General features: G+C 38.0%; 1 protein-coding gene across 1 annotated transcript; it reads left to right on the top strand.

Annotated features, from left to right (window-relative positions):
- The first annotated feature begins 2,146 nt into the window (after positions 1-2,146).
- Positions 2,147-10,448, top strand: HYAL4 (hyaluronidase 4). Its single transcript, XM_008705826.1, has 3 exons — positions 2,147-3,100; positions 8,102-8,191; positions 9,991-10,448. The coding sequence occupies exons 1-3, from the start codon at positions 2,147-2,149 to the stop codon at positions 10,390-10,392; spliced, it is 1,446 nt and encodes a 481-aa protein (XP_008704048.1). The 3' UTR covers positions 10,393-10,448.
- Positions 10,449-20,525: the final 10,077 nt, after the last annotated feature.

The following is a 20,525-nucleotide window of genomic DNA, read 5'->3' as shown; positions in this document are numbered from 1 at the left end:
GATGAAGAAAATATCTACTCCATAGTTCTTAAAAACTGATATTTTCTATATATCCATTTACTTAGCACTTCTTAAATGCCTTTGAATAAAGTTTTACACATTATTTTAGTAATTGGTCTCTTCAGATTTTCTATTTTTCATAAATTATTTTATTTATTTTTTCATAGAGTATTTTATTATTTTTATAAAAATTTTTTATTATGTTATGTTAGTCACCATACAGTACATCCCTAGTTTTTGATGTAAAGTTCCATGATTCATTACTTGAGTATAACACCCAGTGCACCATGCAATACGTGCCCTCCTTAATACCCATCACTGGCCTATCCCAATCCCCCACCCCCTCCCCTCTGAAGCCCTCAGTTTGTTTCCCAGAGTCCATAGTCTCTCATGGTTCATTCCCCCTTCTTTTTACCCCCCTTCTTTCTTCCCTTTCTTCTCCTACCGATCTTCCTACTTATGTTCCATAAATGAGTGAAACCATATGATAATTGTCTTTCTCTGCTTGACTTATTTCACTTAGCATTATCTCCTCCAGTCCCGTCCATGGTGCTGCAAATGTTGTGAAATCGTTCTTTCTGATGGCTGAGTAATATTCCATTGTATATATGGACCACATCTTCTTAATCCAGTCATCTGTTGAAGGGCATCTCAGCTCCTTCCAGAGTTTAGCTATTGTGGACAATGCTGCTATGAACATTGGGGTGCATATGGCCCTTCTCTTCACTACGTCTGTATCTTTGGGGTAAATAGCCAGTAGTGCAATTGCTGGATCATAGGGTAGCTCAATTTTTAACTTTTTAAGGGACCTCCACACTGTTTTCCAAAGTGGCTGTACCAACCTGCATTCCCACCAACAGTGTAAGAGGAAGGTTCCCCTTTCTCCATATCCTCTCCAATATCTGTTGTTTCTCTCCTTGTCAATTTTTGCCATTATAACTGGCGTAAGGTGGTATCTCAATGTGGTTTTGATTTGAATTTCCCTGATGGCTAATGCTTTTGAACATTTTTTCATGTGTCTGTTAGCCATTTGTATGTCTTCATTGGAAAAGTGTCTGTTCATATCTTCTGCCCATTTTTTTATTTGATTATCTGTTTCACATGTATTGAGTTTGAGAAGTTCTTTGTAGATCTTGGATACTAATCTTTTATCTGTAGTGTCACAGAGTATTTTAAATTTTGGTTTACCTCATGTCCTACGCCTAACAAATGCTATACGGTGTAGCTGGTGACATCTAGTGGTTAAAAATGATAATTACATACAACATGCGGCGCTCAGCTTTGCTGACGGAAATACTCAAAAGCCACAGATTCCATGGAAAAAACCTGCGTCAGTCGGAGTTCCTGGTTACAACCAACCAAAGCGAAACCTCACTGACTTGAGCAGAAAAGTGCTGTCCCATGAGGACAATGCTGCGACTTAACACCAATACCATGGCTATCTGGTTCTGGATGCCCCAACGGGCACTGCCACTCCTGGAATTTCTGGCACCACCACCTTTTTTAGGCTCTTTGATTCCCAAGATCTCAACTCAAAGTCTGGAGTAGGAAAAAAGAAACACACACACACACACACACACACACACACACACGGTCTAGAGTAGGATGGATCCTGGCCACGAACACAAATCTGTACCCTCGCCGCAAGGAAGCCTGGGAAAGCATCCTGACATTTAGGCTTACTTAATGAAATAATAAAAAGTTATTATAAGATTAAATGAGATGAATATTTTATAAAGACCTTAAGCATGGTACCCAGGATTTGATGAGTTTTCCAAAATGATAGTTGACATAACTTTACATTTTTTAATTTGATCATGAGGGTTTTTTTTTTTTTTTGAGGCCAAAGACCATATCTTGTTCATTTTGTATTCTGGACATAGGATCTGAAGTTCCATGAATGCTTATTGAATTGCATTGCTTGCCCCTGAATAGAAGCTCAGTCACTACCCTTGCTTCGATAGCTCAATTTATTTATATTCAATCCTTTAAATAAAAAGCACTTTAAAATATAAATATGTAACAACAACAATAATACCTATCCGGTATCTGAGTCTTTTTCCTCCAAATATCACTAATAGAAAATTATATCTCCCTACAGGTCTTCCACAGTATATTAAAGCAGAAGATAAGGTTTTATCTTATCATGAAAGTATTATCTGAAGGACAATTAAGGTTTTGTGTTGTTCAACCAATACATCTCACATCATGGCTGGTCATATTCATCATTCTGAAGTCTATCTCTTCTCTAAAACCTGCCCGACTTCCAATTTACCAAAGGAAACCTTTCATAGCTGCTTGGAATGCTCCAACAGATCAGTGTTTGATAAAATACAATATAGGACTAAATCTGAAAATGTTTCAGGTGATTGGAAGCCCACTGGCCAAGGCCAGGGGGCAAAATGTCACTATATTTTATGTCAACAGATTGGGATACTATCCATGGTATACATCACAGGGGGTTCCCATTAATGGGGGCCTCCCCCAGAACATAAGTTTGCAAGTGCATCTAGAAAAAGCCGACCAAGATATTAATTATTACATCCCTGCTGAAGATTTCAGTGGACTTGCTGTTATAGACTGGGAATACTGGCGACCCCAGTGGGCCCGTAACTGGAACACAAAAGATGTCTACAGACAGAAGTCAAGAAAGCTGATTTCTGATATGCAAGAGAACATATCAGCTACTGATATTGAAGATTTAGCCAAAGCAACATTTGAAGAAAGTGCAAAAGCCTTCATGAAGGAAACCATTGAATTGGGAATGAAGAGTAGACCCAAGGGCCTCTGGGGTTATTATTTATATCCTGATTGCCACAATTATAATGTTTATGCCCCGAATTATACTGGGTCATGCCCAGAAGAGGAAGTTTTGAGAAACAATGAGCTCTCTTGGCTCTGGAATAGCAGTGCTGCTTTATATCCTTCTATTGGTGTCAGAAAATCTCTTGGAGACAACGAAAACATTCTGCGCTTCTCACAATTTCGGGTGCATGAATCCATGAGGATCTCCACCATGACATCCCATGATTATGCTCTGCCTGTATTCGTCTACACAAGGCTAGGCTACAGAAATGAACCTTTATTTTTTCTTTCTAAGGTAAGACACTCCTTGCCAAAGATGGGGGGATTTCCTCCCTGTCTTTACAAGAGATACTTCTTTTCTTTTTTTTTTAAAGATGTTTTCTGTTTATTTGAGAGAGCATGAGCAGGGGGTGGGGCAAATGGAGAGGGAGAAGCTGACTCCCCAAAGGGAGAGGGAGAGCAGGGAGCCTGGCAAGAGGATGATCCCAGGACCCTGAGGTCATGACCTTAGCCAGAGGCAGATGCTTAACTGACTGAGCCACCCAGGCGCCCCTAAAAGAGACATTTCTTTGTTAGTTATGTTTTTTGAAGAATTCCCAATTAGTGGTCTCTTAGAAAGGAGCATAACTCTTCCTTTGACTAGCCATGCCTTTAGACTCTTCATTTATGCCAACTGAATTTTAATTACCTTATTTATTATTCTTTTAAGGAACACAGTATGGAGGGAAGGTTAAAGGCAATAAGAGCAACTTCTTCCCCCTTCCTCCCCACCTTTGACGGTGCTCCCTCACAACTGGCCTTTATTGAAGCAGTTGGTGGTGGACAGGCTGGAAAATCAGAGAGGATATTTTAAAATGGAGCAGTTTGCTCTCACATGTGGAAGTGTAATTGGAAGCATTCTTGCTTCTGGCCTTGCCATCTAATGTCAAGAGAAAAAAGTTTTGTCTTTTTAATGCATAATACTAGTTTTGATAACAGGTACAAGAGAGGCACAGCAATGTGAATATATGTAACACTACTGAACTATACACTGAGAAATGGTGAAGGCAGTAAATTTTATAACATGTCTTTTTATCACAATTAAAAAGTTTTTAAAAATTAAAAAAATTTTACATAATAAAAATTTTTTAAAAAATTGGAAAAAAAATTTTTTTAAAGCCATAAGCGTGTTGCAAATCTGTAAAAAGTAGTTGGAGCTATAGGTTAGCCATCTGGTTTATTCTGGACTATGACCATAGCTAATGGAAAGTTGGTAAGAGTGGTGCGAGTTTTTAAATTCAATCATAAATTCATCACTAGTAGATGGTTTTGCAACCCTAGGGTAAAACTTACAAATACAAGGCTTATTCTGTTTATTTTACCATTGTAGCCAAAGTCCTCCCAGAAACCATAAGGGCAACTTTTAAAATAGATGAACTTTCAGCCCAGTTTTCCCTTCCTTCTTCTCCCTTTGCTACTCTAGTAACTCAAATGGAAACTTCTAGAGATAAACACTTAAAAGTAGATGCTGCTCTAATGGTTGGACTTCAATAATTACATGTAAACTTTCTATGCTAAGAAGAGACTATGATAAGAGACTATGATCTTATCTATGATAAGAATGAGACTTGTCCAGGCCTTCACATGGGTGGTGCAGTGGTATTTTAAGATCTTACTGGATATTATCGGTTTATCACATGTCCTCCTTCTCCACCATTACAAGTTTCAATTCACCAGCATGTATTTTCATACACTCACATTTAAAGATGTTCAGACTTCACGTGAAGCATCCAAGGAAGGAGGCTCGGGAAACCCACATGAGGGCTTTAGCATGAACAGTAGGTATCTATGGAGCATATAGAGAATACAGCTTCATCCTCAGAGAAGGAAAAGGCACAGATGTATCAAGATTTGGTAAATGCTATGCCTTGGACATCACTAATGAGATGAGTAAGAAGAAAAAAGTCTCTATTGGGAACTGATATTTGTACTTCCCAGAAAAGTCATCAACAAATGATTAAGAATGATAGGAAATCAATACTACCTGGGAGGTTTAAAAGTCCTCTAGATCTTCTTGACCTTGGCACTGAAAGTTAAATATTACTTTCTTCTATGAAACTTCTTTCCTTTTTTATATTTGGCTTAAACAAGTTTCTATCTTTGATGATAATAAATTTACTTTTGGAAGAAACAATACACTTTAAGGGACAAAGTGTTCATTTTGAAAGATTAGTTGACACTACCCGTACATTCTGCACATTCTGTAAACCTAGATAAGCTTCCTCGAGTAGCTACAGTCTCAGAAATATTTCTGCTTTAAGGAAAGAGGGAACAACAGTTAGGGTCTCATCAGGAAACCGTTCTCTTTGGCAGTCCCAGAAATCATTCTGTATCATTCTGAAAACTTTCTGATGGTGAGGTATTTCCAGATGTTTTAAACCATCAGTTTACCACCATTTTACTCAATCCTCCATAAAAATCTGCCCACAAAATTTAAAAAACCTGATACTTATACCAAATCATAAATGACTAATAATGGCTTCCTTTTCTAATCTTCCCAAAGATAGCTGCACTTTATTTTTTTAAAGATTTTTTATTTTTAAGTAATCTCTACACCCGATGTGGGGCTCAGACTTACAGCCCTGAGATCAAGAGTCACATGCTCCACTGTCTGAGCCCGCCAGCGCCTGACATCTACACTTTAGAGTGTGTTTGTGTATGTGTGTGTTTGTGCATATGTACACATACACATGTAGTTAGGACTAGAAAAACGATTTACCAATAAGCAGCAAATTGCCTTACCATCTCTCACAAATACGAGAGAGAAAAACTCCAGGTGACTCGGTCATGGGTAGGGATATGCTTTTGTGAGTTTTCCCTCCAAAAGCTTATTAGGTACTCGTAGGAATATCAGAGAAAAATGTTTTTATCTGGCAGGGGCAGGAGGTAAAAAATAACTATTTTGAATACTCAAGAACATTCTGTTCTTCTTCACAAGGTCTGCCCTCAGAAGAAACTATTTAACCAGTGCCAGACCTACTGGGGACTTATCAGAGCCTAAGTGAACTGGGGAAAGGGAAATACTCACCTCCAGCTGGCTCTAGTCTTCCACTTGCAAAAAGGAAATGACCTGCTCTAGCCCCATCTAGCCAGCCTATCCCACCTAAAAAGGGGAAACACAACTGATCAACTAATGAATTTCACAGTCCAGAAGCAAAGGCTCACTACAAGACTGAGACCTAATCATAGGACTATAAAGAACCCTTCCATTTCCCCTACATCTTACTAGCACATTACTGACTGCCTATCTATAACAGTTCCTTTTACCTAGTATGAGCTATTTGCCTGTCAAGAAAAGATTAAATCATGTCTAGCTATCAAGAAAAACAAAAAACTACAGGACATACTAAAAGGCAAAAACAGAATTTGAAGAGACAGAACAAGCATCAGAACCAGACTCAGATATGGTAGGGATGTTGGAATTTTCAGACTGGAAATTTAAAAGTACTATAATGACTTTGCAAAGGGCTCTAATGGATAAAGTAGACAGCATGCAAAAACAGATGGGCAATGTAAGCACAGAGATGGAAAGGCTAAGAAAGAATCAAAAAGAAGTGTTAGAGATCAAGAACACTGTAGCAGAAATGAAGAACATCTTTGATACACCTGTTTAGTAGACTGCACGGGGCTGGGGAAAGACGCCCTGAGCCTCAGGATGTCTCCATAGAAACCTCTGAAACTTAATGATGTACTGTATGGTGACTAACATAACATAATACAAAATTAAAAAAAAAAAAAAAGAAAGAAACCTCTGAAACTGAAAAGCAAAGAGAAGAAAGATTGAAAAAAAAAAAAAAACCCACCCCAAAAAACAAAACCCAGAATCGAATATTCAAGAACTGTGGAACAGCTGAAAAAGGTGTAACACACATGTAACAGGAATTCATGGAAGGCCACTGGGGGATCTGGCGCTTCTGATCATGTCATGCGACTATGGCTTCACTGAATTCAAAGTGAGTGGAGGGAGGTGCCCTTGTCCTTGTTTCTTTGCCAAAAGAGGCAATGGGTGTAGACCCAGCAGAGTTTCATTCTGGGTACTACATGACTGGCTCCTCCCATATTCACATCACAGATATTTTTTAAAAACATTTCACTTCCACTCTCATTAGAGCCTCATGAAAACTCCTTCCTTTCAGCTCTGACCTATTCAGTGCACTCCGTGGTCATAGAAATGGAAATGGATATGAGCCCGAAAGGGAAAGTAGTTTAACCCAAGCTCCGCCCTTCTTGAAAATCTCCAGAAGAATAAAACTTCAAACACTGAAGTTGTAAAACCGTTGAGTGGACCATAAACCTGTCAGATAAGAAGATATATCTCTCAGGTGTTGATTTTAATATAAAAGGCCCCAGGCAAAATACAATTATAAAGTTCTGTTTTTATTTCCCACCAAATCACCCAGTTACATTTTCCAGCATGTAACTGATGGAAATTCATCCTTGGAGTAAAAGGTGAATGCTTAGTATCCTAAACAGTGAGAGACTTAACTATAATTTAGTAAACTTATCTAGGAGACCTTAAAGTAGGAAACCAACTGCATACCTTCAACTCCTAATTTCCTTCTGAAATGGCCTGGATCCATATTAATCCTTAAACACTTAAATCCTTCAGGATTACAAAACCAAAATTCCCCTGCTGAAATTTCATTTTCTTTTACCCTTAACATATTGAGAAAAAGTCCGGCAGCTTTACCATGACTGGAGGAGTCATAAACAAAGCCATTAAGTCAGGAACTTTGACATCATATACAAATAGTTTCAGAGACCAAATATAAGGGTGGACCAAATCAGAGCCTGTGGGTCCTTAACACTGTGTCGCTTTGCCTGGCCTTGGGATGCCAACGACACAAAACCCCTCCGGGTCCCTGCAAAGGTGAAGCCCTCGTGTGTTGCAAGTTGGGAAGAGAATTTAGAGGAATGCGAGGTATTCCGCATTTGGAGAAGAAAAACTTTTGGATTCTGCTTCTGGGTCATGTACACATGGCTGGTTTGATTAAACAGCTTCTGGTGGCTATTTCTAGGCTGTCACCAAAATGATACCCTGTTTGGCAAAATGCAGGTTTTTCTTCAAAAATATTTAATACATTTTTTTCCATACAATTATGGAGTGTAATTTTCGAGCCTTGGTTTATTCAACAATTGTGTTACCCTAAGAAAGTGGAGAATCATCCTATTAATATTGCACTCAGCCTCTAGTCCTAATCCCTGGCGTGCTGTTTTATATCCAAATGAATAATGAACTCTATTCTCTTCAATCTAGCAAGACCTTATCAGTACCATTGGAGAAAGTGCTGCCTTGGGAGCTGCAGGCATTGTTATCTGGGGAGACATGAATTTAACTTCGTCTGAGGTAAGGCAGGACCTTGAAGGTATACTTAATATTATTTAAAGTATTTGCTCTTTTCTTGTACAGCTAACTCCAGTCAGAGCTCTCATGGCTTCCACAATAATCCAGCTTTAGAATTAAAGCCCAGGGACGCCTGGGTGGCTGAGTCGTTAAGTGTCTGCCTTCAGCTCAGGGCGTGATCCCGGAGTCCTGGGATCCAGCCCCACATCAGGCTCCTCCGCTGGGAGCCTGCTTCTTCCTCTCCCACTACCCCTGCCTGTGTTCCCTCTCTCACTGGCTGTCTCTGTGTCAAATAAATAAATAAAATCTTTAAAAAATATATAATTAAAATCCAAATCAGTGCCTAATATATAGAAGGAGCTTAATAGTATTATTAACTTTTGTTAAGATAGTAATCCCAATACCGACATTTGTTGACTACTTACTATGTGCTTGGATTGTGCTAAATGCTTTTTGTTTTGGATTTGCTCACTTGCTGGCCATAATAAACCTTATGAGGTAGAGACTACCATTCTCATTTATAGAATGAAGAAACAAGAGAGGAGATCCAACTAGGGTGACAGCTAGCTAAGCTGGTTAACGGTGAAGCTGGCATTAACCACGGTTTGACTCCGGAGCGCTTGCATTGAACTACTACATAACATGTGTTATATCCTATTTTGAGAAGAAGAAACAGATGGCAACTTTTTAATCTCCGTGTTGAATCTATTTTTCCTCTATGGGGAAATTAGCTAAAAATTAATAGCATTTAAAATGAGATCTATAGCTCTCTTCAAATTTCTCCCAGCCCAGCTATTATTTACTCTAGTAAGTCTTTCTAGTTTTCCCCAATCCCCATTAATCACAATCTCTTTTGTATTTCCAGATGCTGTTTGTTTCTATCTCTGTAGTACGATACATTTGCCTGGAATTGTAATACTCGTATCTTCAACACTTTTTGTTTAATTGAATTTTTTGCAAGTTTGTGATGATCTGATATTATTCTTAGAATTGCACAGGCTCAACTTGTTCCTGTCAAGATATCTTTCATGAAACTGTTTGTGACAATATCAGGTTAAAAGTTTCCTCTGTCCAATATAAGAATTAGGTAGAAGTGGGGGGAATCAATGCCTGACTCTCTAGACGTGGTATTTCCCCTCCTGCCCATGCGGCTCACGGGAGGAAGCTGAATGCACAAACCAGGTGGCCTCTGTTTAGAACACATAATAGGAACCAAAAAAAAAAAAAATTACCTAGTCGGCCTTCCAGGCTTTCCTGTGTTTGAATTGTATACAGAAGTCCGGAACCCAGGGCAGTTGATATTTGAGCACAATTAACAGGAAAATCCAGGAACCTACAGGTTGACTGTTAACAATAAGTCGGTAGACTATGAGGATTCAGGTTCCTACACAACCGTGAAAGGTACCACAACACCCAAAAGGCAGCCAGAGGACAGCAGCTCTGGCATGATTTCTAATTTGGGGTTGTTCTTTTTTTTTTCCACACCCATTAACTTGGGGGCTAGAAGGAGAAAAAAAGGATGTAAATTGGAAGAGGCAGGGTCATTATATGCTGACTCTGGGGCCCATTTGCAAGTTCAGTTGCTTAGCCCTGGTGTAACCTATTCTCAGTCTCCTGACCTTGGACCTTTCATCCTTTCTGATCAGGGCCCCTGTGTTACAGCACCTGAGCCTAAGAGACCAACCAACTGGAGCCAAGATGTTAGGTCTCACTCAAGGCCAAAGCACTGCCTTGAGGGCCTAGATGCTCTAAGCCTATCAGTGCCCCAAACCACTAAACCCCATTTGTTTCCACATTTCTAGGGCAACTGTACAAGGGTGAAGCAGTATGTGAGCTCTGATTTAGGGAGCTACATAGTCAATGTGACCAGAGCGGCTGAGGTGTGCAGCCTCCACCTCTGTAGGAGGAACGGCAGATGCAGAAGGAAGGTATGGAAAGCTCCAGATTACCTGCACCTGAACCCTGCAAGTTACCACATAGAGGCCTCCCAGGACGGAGAATTTACCGTGCAAGGAAAAGCATCTGATACAGACCTGGAAGCGATGGAGGAGAAATTTTCCTGTCATTGTTATCAGGGGTACGAAGGAGCCGACTGCAGAGGGACGAAGACGGCTGACGGCTGCTCTGGGGTTTTCTCCTGTCCTGGCTCATTAATAACACTCTGCCTGCTGCTTTTAGCAGGTTCTCAGAGTGCTCCGTGGTGAGATAATTAATTGAGTTTAAAGGGAACTGTATGGCCTGTAGTCACTTAGGGAAGAGATGAAACGTAGGACGGTCTTTTTTTCTCTTATGAAATCCATTGAGAGGTATCATAAGTAGACATTATGTATGTCACTTAACATAAACACGAACATATTGCTTTATTTGGCTCTGATTTGGCTAAGAAACCAGATCCAGGAATAAAGTCAGTGCAGTCTTCTTCATTACTGGAATGTTTAATTTGTATTTAAACCAGACCTAGGATATTTTAGTCTTTATATGAATGTATGTTTGTGTGTGTACACATATACATATTAAATTATTGATTTCAAAGCCTGGTTTTTCTGGCCAGCAATGTATTAAGAACAGATTACTAAGTAATTATCTGACTCAAAAGAAGAGGTCACCTCAGGGTATGAACTGGTCACTCGATCTACTGAAAAGGACCAAATGCAAAGTTCCTAGTTCCAGCCTTAGGTTCATGCTGGGCTTCTGTTCCCTACCTGTGCACACTGACCGCAGAACCAGGTCCTGATGTGGCTTCTCATGCGGGTGCAGAGGCGAGGGGAGCTGTTCCCACCTCATTGCAAAGCCATCTATTCCCATATGGCGCTTCTCTTACCCACTATGGGTCCTTCTCTCACAGACCCTGGCAAATTAAACACTATAAAGGGCTGCAGGATAGTAGTCACGCTTGCCTAGGCTGACATTGCTCGAGATCCAGAAATTGATGTCATGCCAATAAAAATGTGGTTCGCGTCTTTTACAAGCAAAACGATCACTTAAAAAAAATTTAATAAACATTGAAGGGACCCAGAAGTGCTACTGGGAAGGGGTTCTAGCAAGATAGAGTTGATACTGTGGTCCCCATATGTCAGTCTTCAAGCCGTGGTTTTAGAGTCAGTTTGAATCTAATTTGAATCATGGTTTCATTACTCATCTGGATGTGCGACTCCAGGTAAGTTATTTATATTTCCCATTTTCTCATCCAAAATTTGTTACTAGGATTCTCACCTCAGTGAATTATTTTGAAGAGTAAATGGAATAGCACATCCCATGCATACTTTGGCTTTAATACATGTTGCTAACCTCCAACTATCTTCCTTGATCACCAAAGTAATGGGAACACTTAGGATAAAACAGGGGCTTGGGCAATTTCCTCTTTCTGATGTTATGTTCTATTTATAAACCACTTAGGCATTGTGTTCTGTTGAGAGGCATGTTCAATTGATAGGATTTCCTACCCCTGGAGAAAATCTACTTGGAAGGTAAACTCCAGATAGGTATGATGCTGTAACAGAAAGCATGAGACTTGACTCAACCTTCTCCACCACCTCTTTTCTCTTTTTAGGAAAAATTTGCAATCCAGGTGCACTGTTTTCAATTCCGGGTCCACCTTGTCCAAGTTACGGACATGGTTAAGGTCTAATTTCTAAATGTGAAATACAAACAAAACAAAACAAAAAAACTTTTATAATACTATGAATGAGAGGTATCATTACATAGACTAACTTTTTAAAAATTACATTTATTTTCATATCAAAAATGATATAATCACATTATAGAAAATTTGGAAAATAGAAAAAATAATAAGGGAAGTCACCAATAATCACTATTAATACATACTGGTAACTTTCAGTGTATTTCTTTTTAGCCTTTCTTCTAAAGACTTTATTTTACATGATTGTAATAAAAAATACATGCAAAATTTTGTGTCCTGTGTTTTTCACTTAACCATGTTATAAGTAGTTTCATGCTATTTCATAATCCTTATCTCATCTGAATGTCATTTGAATGTCATCATTAAAGCCACATAATAGTTTATCAACTGGATGGAGCAAAGTTTAATCAATAATTTTCCATAAGTTTTATTTATTTATTTGAGAGAAAGAGAGGGAGAGAGAGAGAGGAGGGGAGGGGGAGGGGGAAAGGGAGAATCCCAAGCAGACTCCCTACTGACCAGGGAGCCTGACACGGGTCTCGATGTCATGACCCCATGACCTGAGCTGAAATCAAGAGTGAAACACTCGATTGACTGAGCCACCCAGGTGCCCCCCATAAGTTTTAATTTTTAAATGTCTACCATTTAGTCACCTCATCAGAGAATACTTTCTAGATCACACTCCTAATTCATTCATTCACCTACTAATCAGTTTTTACATTCATCAATTTATTAAGCATTACTTCTTATCAGGCACTGTTGAAAATGTATCCTTGAACAAAAGAAAGAGATTTGTCTTCTTAGAACTTACATTCTAGCTGGAGGAGACAGATACTAAACATACAAATAAGGGATTTATACTAGATATTAGGGAAAGAAAATAGAGAGGGGGGTGGGATTTTCCACGTGTTGGGCCTCAGTGAGCAGGTGTTGTGTGAATGAGAGGGAGTTAGCTATGAGGATATTTGGGGGCCCAGTGTTTCAAGACAAATGAGTGAGCTGGCACACATTTGGTAGTAGGCCTGGTGCACTCAAGGAAGAGCAAAGAAGGTACTGGGGCTGGATACTTCCCTTCACCATTAACTTCCCTTTTATCTTTTGGTCTGTAGTATTTATCACCATCTGGCATAGTGTATATTACCTATTTGTTCATTTCTGTCTTCCCTTACTAGAATGTAAACTAGAAAAATGAGGACTTCATTTTGTTCAGTATTTGCTAGAAACCACTTGCTACAGAGCCTAGCACATAGTATGTGTCCACTGAGTATTTTGAATCAACGAATCTTTCAATGATTCAGAAACCTGAATCAATGGAAGCTATATATTTGTTATATGGGGTTTTTTTTTTAATTCTGCATATGAATAGTAAGTTATTGCCAAGCCATACCCAAGCATTAGTGTTCTATTCTAATCCCAATACATTAGCCTCTGAAATATGTAGGTTAACTCCTCTGTTGAAGAACTCAGGCCTAAAGAGAATAAATCAGTTGGCAAAGTCAAAGAGCCAGTTTGTAAAAGAGCCCAATTTGGGGGTGGGGGATGGGTGAAATAGGTGATGAGGATTAAAGAGTACACTTACCATGATGAGCACTGAGTAATGTATAGAATTGTTGAATCACTATATTGTACCCCTGAAACTCATGTAACACTGTATTTTAACTAGAGTGGAATTAAAATAAAAAACTTAAAAAAAAACCCCAATACTCCTCCATCCTCCCTCCACCCCCAAACAGCCCAATCTGGAATCCAAGTTGCTGAGTTTTCTTTCCCCCATAACTGGTTGTAATGGAATCCAAATACATTCTTTCAGCTTTTGACCATGAGCTTAATGCATTTTAAAAAATTAATTTGAGCTACTATTACTAATTATGTTCAGTTAAACTCCAGATACTCCAGTTGTAGATTCTCTATTTAATTTAGCTCACTTCTCCTGGAAAGGAAATCTACCTCCTGAGCTGCTTAATGACCATAGCTTCTTTGGATCATCCTAACTTCCCTTTATGGAAACAGCAAGGTACTTAGCCTCTCTAATCTGCAATATTCTCTTTTATAAAAGGGAGATAATAACGGTATCTTTTGTCCTTTTATACTGATTTAATGAAATCAAGTAGGCAAAAGATGTAGCATAAAACCTGGCACACAAAAAATCCCTAGCAAATGTTAGCTATCATTATCAAGTACTTTCAATATTGGTCCCCATAAAATCTGTGTAGGCAATATTATCTCTATTTTGAAGTAGAGGTTATGTATGATTCAGAGTACTGAAATGACTAACTTAGTACCACAAAGAAGTCCCCAGGACTTGAACCCTCTTTTGGGAAACCTTTTTTAAAGATTTTTTAATTTATTCATTTGAGAGAGAGTGCACACATGAGTGAGAGAGTGAGGGAGAGCACAAGCAGAGGGAGGGTTCGAGGGAGAGGGTAAGAGGGAGAAGGTGGGAGACAGAGGGAGAAGCAGACTTCCCGCTGAGCAAGGGGCCTGATGAGGGACTCGATTACATATAGAGATATGTAAGCTACAAGTATACTGATTCTGGTAACAGGTAATCTTTGCTTTTTTTGACCCCATATAAGAAAAACTGTTAAATTAACCAATCTACAAGCAATGTACCCTTAGCTTGCATACTCTAAATAACATTTACCTATAAAAGAAACCAGGGTCTCTTAGGAAAATGTCCAATTCCAGGTTTAAGACAGGAAATGTACACAATGAATCAGAAATATCTTGTTATACTATTAAGCAAGGATGCTATCAAAGATCACTAGAATTGTATCAAAAACACCCACTAGCCAGCTTAAAGAGTCTTCTGCTGCCAAAGGTAGGAAAATTCAAGTATCACTAAAGAAATAACTGCAATGGATTGAAATGTATCAAACGTATTTAAAGCCATGAAGTCAAAATGATATTAAAGAAAAACCTTCATTGACCACTTTTGAAGAATGTTAAGAAACCAACTTAGTACTCTGAAAACTGGTAAATACAAGGGAAAAATCAACCATGTATTGAACATTTCCTATATGAACTCTATACATCTCAGGGTAACCAAATAGTGGAGGAGGGAAATTTTTTTTTTCTTTTTTAAAGATTTTATTTATTTATTCGACAGAGAGAGAGACAGCCAGCGAGAGAGGGAACACAAGCAGGGGAAGTGGGAGAGGAAGAAGCAGGCTCATAGCGGAGGAGCCTGATGTGGGGCTCGATCCCCTAATGCCGGGATCACGCCCTGAGCCGCAGGCAGACGCTTAACCGCTGTACCACCCAGGCGCCCCAGGAGGGAAATTTTCTTATTCAAGGCAACAAATGAAGAATGTGTGATAAAATTACAATATAACCATTTTACAATTCTTAATGAATTAATGAATCAGGCACAGCTCATCAATGGCTACTAACATCATGAAGAGATAAAGCCAGACATTACATACCCCCTAACTGAAGTATGTAACACCAGCTAAGAATAAATCCTTCCAGAAATCAAACAGAAATCTGATCAGGCTTCTACAAATTCACAGGAAACATCAGGAACGAAGGGAAATGCAGAACAACATGACAGGGATATAATGATCAAAATTCAGCTCCTAAGGAGCTCTGTAGGACAAATAATCTGGTTTTATCAGCAAATAAATGGCCAAAAAAGGGGGGGGGAGTAGGGAGAATGAACCCATATGTATATCAACGTGGGACTAATTAAATGAATTATAGAAGATCTATATACAATGGGAAAACATACAGCTTTAAAAGAGAATGAGGAAGTTCTCTGCATGCTGATGTCAAAAGATCTCTAAAATACAATTGTCTTGTTAGGCATTATTTTCACTTCTATCTAATCACATTGGAAGCAACTCATGATTTTATACATTAGAAATGTATTTCCAATCACATTTGAGAAAACACTTCCTGGATATAGCTAAACTAATCTAAAGTTTCTTAGGATCTAGTCGGTATGGAACTCTAAAGGGATACAAATACAAAAGCCAAAAGTGACCAACTAAACTCAAGGAAATGATAATATCATCAAGAAAAGGGAACCAGAATAAGCCATTACTAAAGTCATGTACCTCAAATATAAAGTAATATATAGTTCTATCAATATTTTTTAGAAATTTGCTTATTCTAAATCTTGAGCAGCTCTATTTTTTTTTATTATAACTTAAAATAATAGACTGAAACTTAGTAATGGGAAAAATAACTGTTGTGTCAAAGTGAATGTTAATATTGTGCTTTTTGTTTCTACTAGAGAACTAAATGTATAAACTTACTGCCTCCTTTGTCTTTAATGCTAATTTTAAGGACTTGGAAAAATTTTAATGTTGCTGAACATTTGTTTATGAACTTGACACTTTGTTCTCTGCAGATCCAGGAATCATCAATTTTTCACTTCAAATATCCCTTTTATTATGAAAACTTAGAACAGAGTACTCCATTCTTTGTGTTTGGAAAGTAAAAGTCTTAGGTCATCATTAAGACCACTTATTGCATTCTGTTCTCTTAACATAATAAGAGAAGTAATTTTCTGCAATCAAATTTACTGCTACCCCCAAATAACTTACAATTCCTTTGTCAAGGAAAAATAGATAATAAATATTGTATTTCTAATGTATTATCTATTGCACTGTGTTTGTAAACCTAAGTGTAACAGGGTGCTATACTCTTTCACCTAGGACCATTTACTGATTTTAATGTGTGTGTATTCTTACACTCTATATTTCCCTCTAGGCATATGAAATCTGCCCTTACTCTCTTTAAAAAAAAATATTGATTGATTTTGCCCTTTGGAGGCAGTGCAATACTCTCTTCTACAAAGAACACAGGGACTAAGAATCATCAGACTCACTACTTGATCATCTCAGGATGGTGCATGACATTCTAGCTATCACATCTGAATTCCAGGCAGCACAATGGAGGAAAGTCCAAAGAAGATAAAGCAAACACAACAAATCTCCTTTAGAATATTTCCCAGAAACTGTCTGGGGAAATAATGAACCAGTTTATATCCTTTGGCAAAATTTGATCACCTGACCCCATCTAGCTGCAAGGAAGACTGGTAAATATCATCTTTATTATTTCTGACAGCCATTTGGCTAGATTAAAATATATTACTATTTAAAAAGGGAACTGGAGATTGGGGAATAATGAACAGTCTATGCCAGTCTACATCCTGTACAATGGACACTTTTTTCATTTCATTTATTCCTCCCCCTACTCACTAAAACTTCCTGAAAAGTAGCGACCATCTTGTTCGCCATTGTATCTCCATGTCAAGCTCAGACCAGACACATAGGAGGTACTTGAAAAATGTTTGTTAAAACAGACTGTAATAACTTGCTAGCCACAGATACATACTAAAATCACTTGGGGAGCCATCCCAAAACAAGCACTCCTGGTCCTACTATCTACTGTGGAGTCAGAAGTCTTGAGCTTACATGCATATTCTGAAAAAGCTCCCTAATCCATTATAATGTCTATTCCTAATGAGAAAAACATTAAACTAAATAATAAGAGAAGAAAAAGTAATACAATCTTTAAAAAAAAAAATTAATTGTAGTTCTGCTTACATCCTAAGCTGTAGTGATAGAAAATAGATTGTTCTTAGGAATTTGAGAGCCATAATGTGGGAATGCTTGCCTCTACCTGCTTCCCTCCTCCTTCTCCCTTCTTCTTTCTTTCTTTTCTCCTTCCTTCCTTCCAGTTAAATTGCATTTCTGTCCAGTATTTTAGTTCTTTTCATTTTAATTTCCCAAATTAAACATCATTATTATTTTAATTATATATAGATGCAGTTTGTTTAGATTTACTTACACATTTACCTTTTATTCCCTCATTTTACATTTTAATATATCAAATTTCTGTCAGGATCACTTTCTTTTTTACTGAGGATCATCTTTCATAGTTCCATTAGTGAAAATCTTCTGGGGGAGAACTCTTTGTGTTTTTAATTTGATAATTTCTTAATTTTACCGTTAATATAGGAAGATAGTTTCAATGGGTATAAAAGTACAGATTGATAGTTATTTTCCCTTAGCATTTTGTAGATCCTTATCCTAGTTTTCTATTGTTTTTGCTGATAAAACTACTTTCTATTTAATTGCCTTCCTTAGTAAGTAATCTGGCCCATTTTACAATGTTCTGTCTGGTTTTGAAGTTCTATAGTTTTGGTTTAGGGTCTAAGTGGGTTTTTTTTTTTTTTCTGCTTATCCTGCTTATCATTTGATAGACTTTTGCTTAATCATTTTTATGATTCCATATTTTTCCTTTTTAGTATTTTATACATAGATATTTAATATTTTATAATTCCTCGAACATTAGGGGATTCTATATTTGTTGGTTTTTTTTCTTGCTAACCAGTAAAAATAGCTTATTTATTTGTGTGTTTGGCAATTTTTGATATGAATTCATATTTTCTTGATTTTAGTCTGTGAGAATTCTTTTTTTTTTTTTTTAAGATTTTATTTATTTATTTGACACAGAGAGACAGCCAGCAAGAGAGGGAACACAAGCAGGGGGAGTGGGAGAGGAAGAAGCAGGCCCCCAGAGGAAGAGCCTGACGCGGGGCCCGATCCCAAAACTCCAGGATCACGCCCTGAGCCGAAGGCAGAGGCTTAACCACTGTGCCACCCAGGCGCCCCCAGTCTGTGAGAATTCTAAGTGTCAAAATTTGGGTTGCTTTCCTGTAGAGAGGATTTCAAAAAAATTATACAACTTAATTGAGATAAAATCCACATATTATACAATTCATCAATTTGAAGTATTCATTTCAATGGTTTTACTATATTCACAGAGTTGTGTATTCATCACCCCATTAAATTTTAGAACATTTTCATCACCCCCCAAAAAACCCACAAAACCATTAGCAGTCACTATTTATTTTTCCCCAATCCCCCCTCTAAGCCTAGGGAACCACTAATCTACATACATGACATGCCTGAAAGTGACAGGTGGAAGAAGGCAGCCCTAAATTGGTTAATGCTCTGTACTAGAGAAGTGTCTGTTATTAAAAGAGTCATAAGAATCTTTCAAATCTTTCTTGATACTTACAAGATAAAAATTTACTTCCCAAGAGGATTAAGAATGACATTTCCCCCTACTCATACTCTCTCTCTCAAATAAATAAATAAAATCTTAAAAAAAAAAAAAAAAGAAAAAATGACATTTCCCTAGTGGAGCCTATCTCCTCCAAGAAAAAGTAGTCTGAGATGCTAATGATATCAGGGGCTATTTTCCAGTTGCTCCAGAAATACAGCAAAGATGTTCTTTATTGGCAATAGTCCAAGCTAAATTCTGTGTTCCTTAACCAAGACCAAACCTCCCCTTTTCGATCCATTACCTCTTTCCATAGACTCCCAAGATCTAACCTACAGTTATTTACTTGGCCTTCAACTTACTCAAAATTGACTTTCCCCATAACTTTGGCAACATCGTCAAAGTTTGACTGTCAAAATCCAGGAAGAGGTGAGGGAGAGGAGAAAACAAATTATACATGAGTAATCATTAGTGACTAGGTCAGGGTGGACTAAATTGTCCTGACTGGGTAGATTCCTTCTGTTGCTTAGTTTAATAATTAATCACAAGTAAATAATAAGAGATTTCCACATTGAAATCAAATGTTGGGTTTGAACTTCCCTATTCTTTCCTTTCATTGACCCTTGACCCACACATTATTAACAGACACTGGCGATGCCCACACAGATCCCCCAAGGTCCCTTATGTAATTTGTTGTGCATCCAGTTCCCCATATTCAGTGTGCTTCCCCTCCATCTTCCTTCCAGTTCAGTGTGGTTTTGCTTCCCCCAGGCCTTAATTGAATCCCTTGCATGAGCAGGCTTATGCTGCCCTCCTCAGGACATTATTGAAATTGCATCATTTCTTGGCTATGTCTCCTTTCTGCTTCTCTCATTCTCTTAAGTGTTTTTTCCTCAGAAAACTTCCTTAATAAATCACTGCACATGAAACCTTATCTTAAGTTAGCTGCTAGGGAACCTGACCCGAAATCCTTTTGTTCTCCAAATATTTAGAGACAAGCATAGAAAAGGAAGTTTGCCTTTTACATGGAAACAATTACCAAAGTCATGTTAAACACAAATTGGAAAACACATTTAGAACATGTGACAAAATGCTAATTCTTCTATGTAAAGAAACAAATCAATTCAAAACAACATGGGAAAAGGATACAGACAGAAAATCACAGCAAAGAAACAATGAAATGGCTCAATTTCTCAAAATAAAAGAAATGTGAATAAAATGACAATGAGATACCTGTTTTACATTACCTAGATAGGCAAAGTCTTTACAAAGTGTAACAATACAGTGTTAGTTTGGGTAAGGGAAAATCAGCCTTCATAATTTTTGTAAGGAGTGTTAATTGATACAATCTCTTTAAGGGTCAACATTATCCATTACACTTTAACGGACAAGACTTGCCTTTTCAACCCTGATTGCTGTCTTCCTCTTTTCAAGTTTTGTAAAAGCACTTGCTATGGTCTCAATATTTGTGTCCCCTCAAAATTCATGTGTTGAAATCCTAATACCCAATGTGCTGGTATTAGGAGGTGGGGTCTTTGGGAAGTGCTTAGGTCATGAGGGTGGAGTCCTCATGAATGCCCGTATGGAAAAGCCCCCACAGAGCTTGCTAGCCTTCTTCTAGTAGATGAGGATACAAAGAGAAGTCTGCAACCCGGAAGAGGGCCAACACCCAACTAT

Source organism: Ursus maritimus, unplaced genomic scaffold (assembly GCF_017311325.1).
Source record: "Ursus maritimus isolate PB19 unplaced genomic scaffold, ASM1731132v1 scaffold_3, whole genome shotgun sequence".
In the NCBI taxonomy this organism is placed as follows: Eukaryota; Metazoa; Chordata; class Mammalia; order Carnivora; family Ursidae; genus Ursus; species Ursus maritimus.
The sequence above is the reverse complement of the archived record's forward strand: the minus strand, read 5'-3'. Positions and strand labels throughout refer to the sequence as shown.

Coding starts and splice junctions, on each gene's coding strand:
- HYAL4 (XM_008705826.1), top strand. CDS start 2,147: ATGAAAGTATTATCTGAAGGACAATTAAGGTTTTGTGTTGTTCAACCA. Junction 3,101..8,101: donor CTTTATTTTTTCTTTCTAAG/GTAAGACACTCC, acceptor TCTTCAATCTAG/CAAGACCTTATCAGTACCAT. Junction 8,192..9,990: donor TGAATTTAACTTCGTCTGAG/GTAAGGCAGGAC, acceptor CCACATTTCTAG/GGCAACTGTACAAGGGTGAA.